At 42.3% G+C, this 12,700-nt stretch overlaps 1 protein-coding gene across 5 annotated transcripts in view; it reads right to left on the bottom strand.

The window, feature by feature from the left end:
• Positions 1–11,006, bottom strand: part of COBLL1 (cordon-bleu WH2 repeat protein like 1) — a 161,047-nt gene extending 150,041 nt beyond the window's left edge. For 4 of the 5 annotated variants that reach the window (XM_032637632.1, XM_032637633.1, XM_032637636.1 and 1 more), the window contains exons 1-2: positions 10,750–10,836; positions 9,970–10,084 (exon numbers count right to left, since the gene is read on the bottom strand). In XM_032637632.1, coding sequence (XP_032493523.1) covers positions 9,970–10,084; positions 10,750–10,759 — 125 coding nt within the window. In that variant the 5' untranslated portion in view covers positions 10,760–10,836. Of the gene's footprint in view, positions 1–9,969; positions 10,085–10,749 lie in introns of all 5 variants that reach the window. The other variant, XM_032637635.1, reaches the window with a different exon arrangement.
• Positions 11,007–12,700: the final 1,694 nt, after the last annotated feature.

Genomic DNA, 12,700 nt, shown 5'->3' with positions numbered 1-12,700 from the left:
CCAAGTGTTGCACACCAAATATATATATATATATATGTATATATACATATGAAATGCTGAATTTGATTAGGAAACTAAAAATGCCTGTAAGTGTGTACATTCTGGGCTATACCGCTTATAAGCACTAAATTAGTTGGAAACACGTTCCTAGGCTTCACAAAGTTACCACCACAAACTTCGGGACTACATTTTCTTAGCATCATCTAAGAGTGAATTTCCTATGTATTTCTACATACATACAGGATCACAAACAGATGAACAGATGATATGAACTACTCTTAGACATTACTCCTTTCAGACCAGACTGTATTTCAAAAATAATATATGGTAAACTAGAGTAAATTACAGGTTGGAATAGGTTCTAGATACAAAATTTGTCCTATTTAAATGTAAGGGAAAAATCAGTGCTATTTCCCCTTTCAGATCACTAGTGTTAAATATTTTTTATTGAAACGAAGTCACACCTAACTTTCCTAGGTGGGGGGAAGTTCATAGGTAATAAACTAACACAGTCAAACTTACCCTCTTTTAGAGGAAGAGAAACTGAAGAAAGAAGACTGGTAGCCTAGGATCACAACCCAAAGTGTAAAAATTAGTTTCTTTCCACATGCCAACATTCTTTGCCACTTTCAGCTTTGCTCTCCTGAAGCAGAGCAAAAACAATTTTTGCTTTAAATTGAAGCATCTAATTGCTCTCTGGGAATGGGCACCTTATGTAGAAACAAAAGATAGGAAGAAACCACTCTCATAACCTGGTAGGACACTTTGCTCAGCAGTTTTGCGGCCAATGACTAACCGAATCATGAACACCTGAGAATAATGAAACTGCCTCAGACCATGAAACACAGATGCTGTCCTGTAAGACAGGGGCCCTGTCTCTTTCCTAATTCTCCTAGAGCAGGGATACCTGACTATCAGGCATAAAAAGAAGAGACAAAGAAAGGGTTGCTCCTCTCTCTGCCACCTCTACTTTGTGTATAACATGCATCCACTTTAGCACAAAGAAGATAAATCAATTCAATGGCTCTTATAATTATCTTGACTACTGTGGACTCAATTGGTCTAGAAACTACAGCACATCCATCAGACCTGGGAATGGCAAGGTGGCAGCCACTTTCAGATTTAGCAACTCAATTTCCTGTCTTTCCAGCACAACTGAACTGATTACATGACTGTAGCAGCTGTTAAAACTGGCTATTCCCCTTGGGGTTATCTAATACTCTTCACTTCCGTTTTTCCAGGGACAATAGCATGTGTGAATGTGCATGTAATAGCAGGTGTGCAGGTTAGAGAGACGAAAGTCCTCAAGGACTGGTGATAAATGGCCCACCTAGATTTGAGCATCTTAACTCTATTTCCTTACAAATATATATTGATGTAAGAACAGATGCTGCAATGGTAGGCTCAAAAGTTAAATGGGGGCTTCCCTGGTGGCACAGTGGTTAAGAATCCGCCTGCCAATGCAGGGGACACGGGTTCGAGCCCTGGTGGGGGAAGATCCCACATGCCGCGGAGCAACTAAGCCCGTGGCCGCAACTGCTGAGCCTGCGCTCTAGAGCCTGTGAGCCACAACTACTGAAGACCACGCACCTAGAGCCCGAGCTCTGCAACAAGAGAAGCCACCGCAAGGAGAAGCCCGCGCACCGCAGCGAAGAGTGGCCCCCGCTCGCCGCAACTAGAGAAAGCCGCGCGCAGCAACAAACACCCAACACAGCCAAAAAAAGAAATAATAATGAAAAAATTAAAAAGTGAAAAGGTATATTTAATTTTTAAAAATACAACAACATGTTGGGCTTCCCTGGTGGCACAGTGGTTGAGAGCCCGCCTGCCGATGCAGGGGACACGGGTTCGTGCCCCGGTCCGGGAAGATCCCACATGCCGCGGAGTGGCTGGGCCCGTGAGCCATGGCCGCTGAGCCTGCGCGTCCGGAGCCTGTGCTCCGCAGCGGGAGAGGCCACAACACTGAGAGGCCCACGTACCGCAAAAAAAAAAAACAAAAAAAAAAACACAACAACATGCACACAAAGTAGTTTTAATCTCTCAAATTAATTACAATGAGAAACAATGCACTTTTTCCAATATATTATCGTCTAAAAAACATATTCTGATTCCTTTGGCATTCAACCCTATTTAAAATCAAGCTACAGCCCACACAAGAAAATCAGAATCATTATTTTAAAAGCACAACCACATTTTGGACCCAAACTATTGTATCTCAGGTTCTTTTTCAACCCCACTTCAGAGGCTTGCCTCTGAACCACTTTGGTTATTTTGCAAAATCAAATCCCACCAAATATGGATGGCATTTTCACTCTTTTAATTCCATCCAAAGTAATTTTCTACAAGCCTGAGGCAATTACAAAGGAAAACCTCTGTCCTATTAACCCATACTCTCTTTTATAAAGTGATTATTTATATTATCTCTAAAGTTCTGCTTTCAATGGAGGAGGGCATTCAATATGAAGGGAACAAGAGTACCTAAAGGAAATGAAAATGAGGCTTTCAGAGGTCATTCTTTTTTTTTTTTTTTTTAAAAGAAGATGTTGAGGGTAGGAGTTTATTAATTTATTTATTTATTTTTGCTGTGTTGCATCTTCATTTCTGTGCGAGGGCTTTCTCTAGTTGTGGAAAGCGAGGGCCACTGTTCATCGCGGTGCGCGGGCCTCTCACTATGGCGGCCTCTCTTGTTGTGGAGCACAGGCTCCAGACGCGCAGGCTCAGTAGTTGTGGCTCACGGGCCTAGTTGCTCTGCGGCATGTGGGATCCTCCCAGACCAGGGCTCAAACCCGTGTCCCCTGCATTAGCAGACAGATTCTCAACCACTGTGCCACCAGGGAAGCCCCAGAGGTCATTCTTCTTCCTGCTCACCTAGCACCTCCATCCTCACTACCTCACAACCACAAACCTGAAAGTTTTGATGGGGCTACATTTTTTCCTAGAGAGTAGAGGTAAGAAAACAACTCAATTCTGTAGTGTACTGTGCTTCCCACCAAATTCCTGAAGGCCTGCCTCTGAACTATAAGCCTGAGCTGAGCTATACAGCATGAAAAGGCACAGATATAATCAGGATATTGCCCAATACAGGGCACCACACATACAGGAAACCCAAATATCTTCATTTATTCCCTATGAAACTTGGAAATTATGAACTTTGTAAAGATGTATAACTACTTAAAATATGGTAAAAGTTACAAATAAGCTTTCTATGAGTTGAGCTTAAACTACTTCTCTTGCCATTGCATTCTTTGCTGTCGTAATGAGATGACCATCTCAATTAAAGCATTTTCTTTGTCAAACTACTCCACAGTTCAACTACGCAGGTTTTTTTAATGTACAAAGTCAATAAATAGTTTTAACTTAAATTTATAAACAGCAATGTGACCTTAAAGTATACGGGGGACAGAAACAAGCTCACTCTAGCCTTTTTCTAAAGACTAGTCAGTCTTTGAGGGTCTTTTCTAAGGGATTCATTCCTCAGATATGAAGTTTGTATGCAAAACTGAAGACATTTGGCCCTTTATAAATAGTCATGGGAAACTTCTTTCTCCCATACTTTTAGTTTGTTTTTATTGTAACAGATGGGAAAAAAATTTAGCAAAGTCATAAAAAAAAGGTCTTCTAATAACTGTCACCCTAATGTTAGAGCACTAAAAGCTTAAGGATATGAAATATCTTTAAGAGCAACAACAAAAACTCTTGCTGAAAATTATAAAGACAGTTTGCTTAACTCATAAAATAGGTATAGGCTGAAAAAAACCAGACAGGAATTCCTTCTAACTTTGGTCCAGCTTCTCCTAGGCACATTTAGTTCTAAATACCTTAATCATATAATGACCAAATGACCAAAAATGACCTCAGTCATTTTTCATGAAAGTGTCTCCAGCACAAGTTTAGAACTTCTCTTTAAAATATATTCTGGGGGCTTCCCTGGTGGCACAGTGGTTGAGAGTCCGCCTGCCGATACAGGGGACACGGGTTTGTGCCCCGGGTCTGGGAAGATCCCACATGCCACGGAGCGGCTGGGCCCGTGAGCCATGGCCGCTGAGCCTGCGCATCTGGAGCCTGTGCTCCGCAACGGGAGAGGCCACAACAGTGAGAGGTCTGTGTACCGCAAAAAATAAATAAATAAAATATATTCTGATGTCAAATAAATGTTAAAATTCTACATGGCTTGCCAACAAGCCAAGCCTAAGTCTTCACCTGGGGAATAAAAAACGACCACTAATCAGCATTCTGCAAAATCTCTTGCTATAAGAAATATCTTGCTTTATGCAAAAAAAATATCATTTTGTTCTAATTTATATTGAAGTTCAATACTTATATGTCCCCCCCTGCAGTAAATAGATTTTGAATTAAATAATCACTACTTCATTTACGAATTTCCTAAGTTGGCCCATGGGATCAGCAAACTTGCATATGGACAGAGGGCAAATATTTTTAGCTTACAGGCCATAATATCTCTGCCTGGACTACTCAACTATAATATGAAAGCAGCCATAAACAATATGCAAATGAGTGGGTATGGCTGTGTGCCAATAAAACCCTTTACAAAGACAGGTAGAGGATAAGGGGTTAATATCCAGAATATGAAGAAAATTCCTAAAACTCAACAACCAAAAAAAGCAAACCCAATTGAAACATAGGGAAAGGACTTGAATGGACATTTCTCAAAAGAAGATATATAAATGGCCAATAAGCACATGATCTGATGCTCAACATCACTAATCATTAGGGAAATGCAAATCAAAACTACAATGAGATACCACCTCACACATATTAGGATGGCTGCGGTCAAAAAAAATAAAATAACAAGTGTTGGCACAGATGTAGAGAAACCTGAAGCCTTGTGCACTGTTTTAGGGAATGTAAAATGGTACAGCTGCTATGAAAAACAGTATGGCAGTCCTCAAAAAAATTAAAAATAGGATGACCATATGATCCAGCAATTCTACTTCAAAAGAATTGAAAGCAGGGTCCCAAAGAGATATGTGAACACCCATGTTCCTAGCAGCATTATTCACAACAGCTAAAATACAGGAAGCAAACTGTGTCCATTGACAGATAAATAGATAAGCAAAATGTGGAATGCTACTCAGCCTCAAAGAGGAAGTAAATTCTGATATATGATACAACATGGATGAACTTTGTGGATATTATAATAAATGAAATAATCCAGTCACAGAAAGACAAAGACTGTTTGATTCCACTTATATGAGGTAACCAGAGCGGTCAAAAATCCTACAGATCAAAAGTAGAACAGTGGATGCCAGGGGCTGGGGGGAGCGGAGAATGGGGAGTTAGTGTTTAATGGGTACAGAGTTTCAGTTACGCAAGATGAAAAGAGCTCTGGAGACGGATGGTGATGACTGTTGCACAACAATGTTAATGTACTTAATACCACTGAACTATACACTTTAAAATGGTTAACATGTTACATTTTATGTAAATTATACCACAATTTAAAAAATTGGAGAGAAGAATAAAAGACAAACAGGTAGAGGGTCCATTTCAACCTTCTGGACATAGTTTGCTCAGTCTAAGTTTGCTGACCAATGAGCTAGGATACTGCATTTTAAGTCCTAAGCATATCCATAATATGCTTTTAAGGTTAATATCAAAGTACCACTTCTACACTAACAGCACCTTCCCTCCTTTTTCTTCCTGCATAGTTACAGATAGTTTTTTAAAATAAAGCTCTTAAGATCAGAATTTCTAGGCAATCTCCCAGTGCCTAGAAAAACGTGTTTTATATAAAATAAGGGCTCACAAGTTTTGACTAATTAATTACATAAGAGCAGTTGTCTCAGTAACATAAAGCTTGGCATTTATTATTATATAAATACAATTGGCACTTCAATAATAAGGTTAGGTGATAATGTTATTAAATTATCCTCTAACACATTCAGAGGACATTAGACTTTGAACAAAATATCTAGCACTGTCTTAATAAACAATTTCATTTTTCTTATTTGGTCAAAAATCCTATACTTTTGAAATTAAGCTATAATAAATTTAATAGCTGCCTAAGAGCAAAAATAAGTACAGCTATGTCATAATGTCATCTGACAAAATGGCTGTCAGTTTACTATGTTAAATTAAATCAACCTAAACACATGAAAATGTTAATTATGACTTTAAAGAAATAATTAAGTTCCTTTTAAATGCTAGGCATTAGGGTTTTTTTATATGCATTTGATTTTGTAGGAGTTTTTTTGTAATATACTATAAATATAATTTTAAGAAGAATCAAGACAATGCATCTATAAAGCCTCTTTAAATAATCCATTCAGTATAATCCATGGTAGCAAACATCCTGGGTAACAGGCCTAGTGATGAAGAGCACAGGTTTGGGTATCAGACCTTGTTTCTATTATTCTTGCATCCCTTAGTGTTGTATGGCCTTGAGTGTGTTAATTAAGCTCTCTGAGCCTCAGTTCCAAAATCATAAAATGGAGTTAACATACTTCCTCAAAAAGGAGTAAAAAAAAAAAAAAATTTTTTTAAACAGTACCGTAGAGCACCTAAATGGAATCTTTCAAAAGGCAAAATAAAGCTGAAAGTTAGTTTTGAGTTTCCTAAAAATGTTAAATAGCAGCCTCCATTCCATTTATGGATTCATCTCCTTCTCAGCTGGTGATACCGACTTAATCAATGGTTCTCAGATCTGGCTGCATATGAGAATCACCTAGCAGCATTTTAAAATTCTCCATGCCCTTGTTCCCTACCAGGCCAATTAAAATTAGAATAGGTAGGAGTGTGAGAGCATGGGTATTTGTTTTAAAAGATACTCAGGTGATTATGTTAAAACCTCAGCTAAGGCATTCAACTTCTAAGTAGCCAGTAAATGTTAGCTAACAAGAACTCAGTTTATACAATCAGTACTTTAGAACCAATAATGTATCCAAATAAAAGCTTAAGAAAGCAGCTGCTAAATCATTTCTTAATTTTTACTATGCCTTCAATTAACTCCATAGTTACAATTCTGCAAAATTATAAAGAAATAGGCTTTTATACCTGAACCAGGCCTGATAATTTGTTTCAGAATCAAAACACTAAGGTGCCTCAACGCAAGGTCAACTACACTTTTGACATTTAAATTTCAAAGAGTTAAAAATATACATCTCGGGACTTCCCTGATGGCTCAGTGGTTAAGAATCCACCTGCCAATGCAGGGGACACGGTCGGGAAGACCCCACATGCCCCGGAGCAACTAAGCCCATGTGCCACAACTACTGAAGTCCGCACGCCCTAGATCCCATGCTCTGCAACAAGAAGCCACCGCAATGAGGAGCCCGTGCACCTCAATGAAGAGGAGCCCCATTTCGCCGCAACTAGAGAAAGCCTGCGCGAAGCAACAAAGACCCAACGCAGCCAAAAAAAAAATTCTACCATTAAAAAAATATATGTGTGTGTGTGTTTTGGCAAATAAAAACACCAGCACTAGCAGTTCTAAAGATAATGTACTCAGCTGAAATTTATCATATTGTGGTCTGGAAAAGATTAAAAGCAATTAGTGCAATGAACTCGGCAACTAACATCCTGGGTTTTCCTTCAGGTTTTGCCACTAATTTGCTCTAGGCCTGTAAAAATCACTGTGTCTGTGCTTCAGATTCTCATTTGTAAAAGAAGGAGTTGCACTAAATTTCTTTAAAATGACACGTTACAAGGATGTAAAACTTGGAAAATTACATACAGACGGCTTCTTTAGAGCAGTAATATCCAAGGATAAGGTCTAAAGTAGGCCTCATAGGCTATTAATGAGTCATGATTTAATTAGTTTTATAGTAAAGAATTTACTTTCCAAACCTAACATTATAACATATTGCTTGGGACTGCTCCCTGCCACCTCCCAAAACCTTATATCTAGGATAATTCTTGTTTCCCACAATTAAAACCTTTTTAATGTTCTGGGGTTTTGAGAAAAAGAACAACAGTAATGTTGAATAATGAATATTCAACAAATATTATATAATAGGCACTTGGGATATGCCAAAGGGACAAGACAGACAAGTGAAAGAAGACGAAGTAGAGAAGTAATTTTTCTTTTTATGTTTATACCTTTCAGATATTGTTAACGTCTCTGAATAATGCAAAGTAAAATGATACGGGGGGAGGGGGGGTTATTTCAGATAAGATGTTGAAGCATTTTTCCACATGTCTCTCCTTAAATTTGGAGAGGGAAGGGCAAATTTCTAAAAAGTATTTTCCTCATATTTGAGAAATTAGATAAAGCAGTTTTGTACATTCTTTTGAAGCAAAGAATTTCGGTTTAACCTTTAAATCCTCAAAAGTAAGATCCAAAGTGTCTTACTATAGTTGTGCTTATCACTAGAAAGCTCCATTTCCTTCATGTCAGAGCCATCTGTTCTCACCTGTTTTACTCACAAGTATTATATGATTTCTAAACACTCAAGTGTATTCGTGTATTTTGTGTATGTGCATATGCTGGGTTCTTTTTCTTTTCTTTTTAAATAGTACCTAATGTAATCCATTTTTAAATCCACCAGTCTAATACTATCTTATTTTGGGGTACCTGAGTACATTTCAGTATTCCTGCAGCTCCATTTAGAGGTCCATGCTTTTATAATTAATATCTTCCTGCCAATGTATTTCTTTCCTCATACATCCTAATGTGATAATATATGAAAGAATATATGATAATATCTAAATAATGAAAAACTGGGGAAAGAATAGAAACGGAAGTCAACAGAAATATGGCTATTTGCAGAGGGGAGAAGATAACTGGAACAAAATGAAAGAATTAATTCATACACTACGTGTTTCCTCTACGTAAGCATTATACTAAATATCTTTTATATTAGTCATGTTGCTTTGAGACTTTTCCATGTTTCCTCTAGACATCTGCCAATGTTCGCATGGTCTCTGATGAATAAACATGCTGTGACTTGCTTCTAAGGAAACGTATGTCATGTTCCAGGGAAAAATGACTTCTCTACTCTCAAATCAGGAAGACTGTACAAATCTCATTCATTAGCTTACAAAGTCGCTTTTTCCTTAACGTTTCTTTTCTGAAATGTTCATATTCTCTTGAGTGCATTTCTGTGCTTGAATTAACTATCAGAAAAACTGAGTTGGGGGAACACTTGTAGGAAAAAGTTACACTTCACCAAAGGGTTTTCCCACTTCAGGAGCTCAACTAGCGCCCATGTTAAGCCTTCACTGTTTACCAAGACGAAGGTTATTTTCAGGTTCTTCCCATCTCTTGCAGAACTACCTGTTCTCATTACTATTTACCCAAACGCTTAGCAAGGTGATTATTAGCATATCTGGCAGGAAGACGTGCTCCATTTAATATTAACTCACCATGTGACAGCCCCTTCCACTCCAATCTCACCTAAACATGTGAGGATACTAAGAAAAGTAATCGTGTGTTGGCGGTCTGACTCTGCGCTAGGCTTTGGCACTAGCAATCGGCCACAGACAATCAGAGGCGCGCACCCGGCCGTGTCCCGGAACTGTCATGCGGGCTGACAGCTGGCACACCTTCCTGTCGCCCTCCACCCTCTCGCAGAAAGCCCCTTCCTTACATTCACCTTGACACTCCACCTGCTGGGCCTCATCCACCGGCCAAGAAAACTGTTTTCCCCTTCCCAGGAGCTCACTAACAGGTATCGTCCCGCCGCTCGCCCAGAGCCCCAACAAGGGGCCCTTTGTTACCATTTTTGCTCCCAGACTCCTTACCCAATTCCTGGCATTCAGCTGCCCTTGAGCAACTCAGAGCAGCCCCGGTAGGAAAGCAATCAAAAACTACCCGAGCCCCCATCCCGGGCGGCCTCCTAGGAGGCCGGGAGGAAGCAGCCTCGTCGTCCGCGTGTTCTGCGGCGGGTGAATCTGGCCGCCGGCGGGGTGGCGACCTGCCAGCCAGGTGACCGTGTGGAGGCCCGGCTGCCCTCGCCCTCGCCCTCGCCCTCGCCAGTGAGCGGCGGTGGAGCGGCGCTCGAGGCTTACCCTGCGGGGGTCGCCGGCGGGAGCGCCGCCGGGACGTCCTGCGCGCGCTGGGCTCGGCCGTCCATCGCCCTGCGGGGCGCTGCGCGGGCTCCGGCTCCTAAGCGGCGCGTCACTGCTGGAGTGGGAGAGGCCGGCGGGTCAGGGCGGGACGCACGCTTTCCCGAGGCCTGAACGGGGCTGGCCGCGCGTCAAGAGCCCGCCCGAGCCGCCCCTAGCCCTGGACCAACCCGCCCGCCTCCCGGCTGCGCTTCCACCTGCGGGCCCGGCTCCCAACCCGCGGGCAGCGCCGCCGGAGGGTCTACCGGCTGCCGGGAGCCGCGGCGGCTGGAGGTGGCGCTGCAGCCCCCGCCCCGTGGGGTTACTGGGTAGCCATTTGGCGCCTCTTGGGGAGGGAGCGGAGCTACCCAGGCTGGAAGGAGGAGGAGCGGGGCGAGGGGCGAGGCGCACAGGCACAGCCGCCAAGGCGGCAGCGCGATCCCGGGCTTCTCAAAACGCCCTGGGAAAACTTTTCGCAAAGAAAAGTTGGGAGGGCTCCTTTCTCTTTTCCCACCCAGGGCTCCTACTTTCTTTTCAAAAGGAAACAGTGGCTGCCTGTTCTCTCCCGCGGCTTCCTCTCCCACTCTTCCCTCCCCCGGCCCGCGCGCTCGCATTCGGCTCTCAAGCCGGGACTGGGAGGAAGGGGAAAGCGGCAGCCTCTCCGCGAGCTCAGCCCAGCGCCTCCCCTACCCCGCGGGCGGGTGCCGGGCGCGATAGAGCCTCTCCCCGGGCCGGCTGACTCACCCTGCCCCATTTCCCTCCCCGGAGCCCGGGAGCTCGCAGCTGTCTCCGCCGGACCTCCACCCAGAAGTGGCGACGGGGCTCGGCGGCATCGGAGCGAGACAGGCAGCGAGCCGGAGAGAGAAACGGGGCGGGGGTGGGCGAGTGGTAATTTCCTTCCCCCGGGGCTTCGGGGCTTTGGGGTCTAGCTGGGGAAGCCGAACGGAACGGAGGCTCCCGCGCAGCGTGTTCCCATTCCCACCGCTAGGGCGTCGCTTCGGGAAGCCCGGCGCTCCCCAGCCGTACAGGTGGGGAGGAAGGGAGGGTACCTGCCCTGCGAGGAGCGGAGGGGAGGACCCGGGCGCCGCGGAAGTGCCGGGAGAAACTGGCGGAACAGGGCCTGCAGCTTGCCCTCCCTGCAGTCTGACCTTCCCCGTCCAGGGTGCTTCCCCTCCCCCAACCTGACCTCTAAGGTTGCTATTCTGCTAAAAGCACACCTGTGACACTGTGATCTTTCTAATTGGTGGCAGGTTTAAGGTTGCCCTGTCTTCAGACGTATATGTCTTTCGTTCTTTCTTTGTTTTAAGCCTGTAACAGCTGTGACCGGACAATATTATGTCTGATGACAATCTGTAAACTAGGAATCGAATGATAGGTTTTATACACCTCTTGAAAGTTTTACGGGAAGAAAGGAATCCCTTAGACAACCGTGTACTTGTTTATACATTTTAGTTCCCACGTGCATGCTCTTTACGTGATTCTTTACACCTGACAAACAGGTATATTTGCATACCTTTATGTTATTATACGTGCCAATTGTAAGGTGCAAGCCATTTTTGACGGGTCTAAAAGCTTGCGTTCAGAAAAAATAACGTGAAATTAATTAAGAAATTAACTTTACGGTTTAAAAATTAAAATATTTCAATAAACTGTAGTAGAGAGGTTAAGTGAAAGAGCGTCCTAAAAGAGGCTCTACTGTGGTATTAGCATCATGTAACACAATTGTGTTAGCCCCTTCAACCAGTTGATAGAATAATATTTGGTAGGTGGTAAAAATTAAATTGATACTTAGGACCAATGCTTGACTAAATGCTCTTTAAGGTATATATCCATTGTAGCAACCAAAAAGATTGCTGAAACGAAGTAACATACTAAATACTTAGTAATATGCCGTTTGTCTCTTATGGACAGACATCAGTATTTATTCCTTCCTGTGCATAATATATGCCTTTCAGTGTATCTCTACATATGAAAAGAAAAAAAAGGTAGCTTATTTGGATTACAATATCAAAACCATATATGAAAAAGTTGGTTTTTAATATTTTACTTAATATTAATCAAATCAGTTCATTTAAATCCATCTGGATTTTAGTCTAAACACAGTTTAAACAATTTCATGAATCAGTTATGCCTCTGAGTGACTAGCTTTTACAGTTGCTCACACAGACAATAATGTAAACATTGAGTAATAGAGAAACTACTTAAAGTCTGTAGCTTTCAATCACCAGATGAAGATTAAACTTTAGTTTCAGCCTTAATTTATGGCATGCTAGTAATTTTATTAACTCCATGAATCTAATCTGACCATAAAACCCAAGCATAACATTTCATAACTGCTGAAGGCATTTGGAGTGCTTACCCATTTTTTCTGTCCTCTTTCTGCTTTTAGGTGTAGGGGAGGATTATACTCTCCACCCCACTGAAATTAGGTATCATGATGTAAGTTTGCTTTAGTAAGTAAATGTGAGCAGACATGAAATGTTTCATTTCCTGGTAGAATCACTTAAGGGCCAGTGCTGGATTTTCTATGCTCTCTTCCCTTGCTGCTGCAATCATGGAAGTTTATATTAAGATGGAGGTAGCACAGGACTGAAGGATCCTGGCATGCTGTACAATCCTGAGCACAGCTGTCCTGGAGAGCCCAGAACCTACAACAGAATCTGCATAAAGCAAGAAATAAACTTGTGTTGGGGTA

This window comes from Phocoena sinus, chromosome 7 (assembly GCF_008692025.1).
Source record: "Phocoena sinus isolate mPhoSin1 chromosome 7, mPhoSin1.pri, whole genome shotgun sequence".
Classification (NCBI taxonomy): Eukaryota; Metazoa; Chordata; class Mammalia; order Artiodactyla; family Phocoenidae; genus Phocoena; species Phocoena sinus.
The sequence above is the reverse complement of the archived record's forward strand: the minus strand, read 5'-3'. Positions and strand labels throughout refer to the sequence as shown.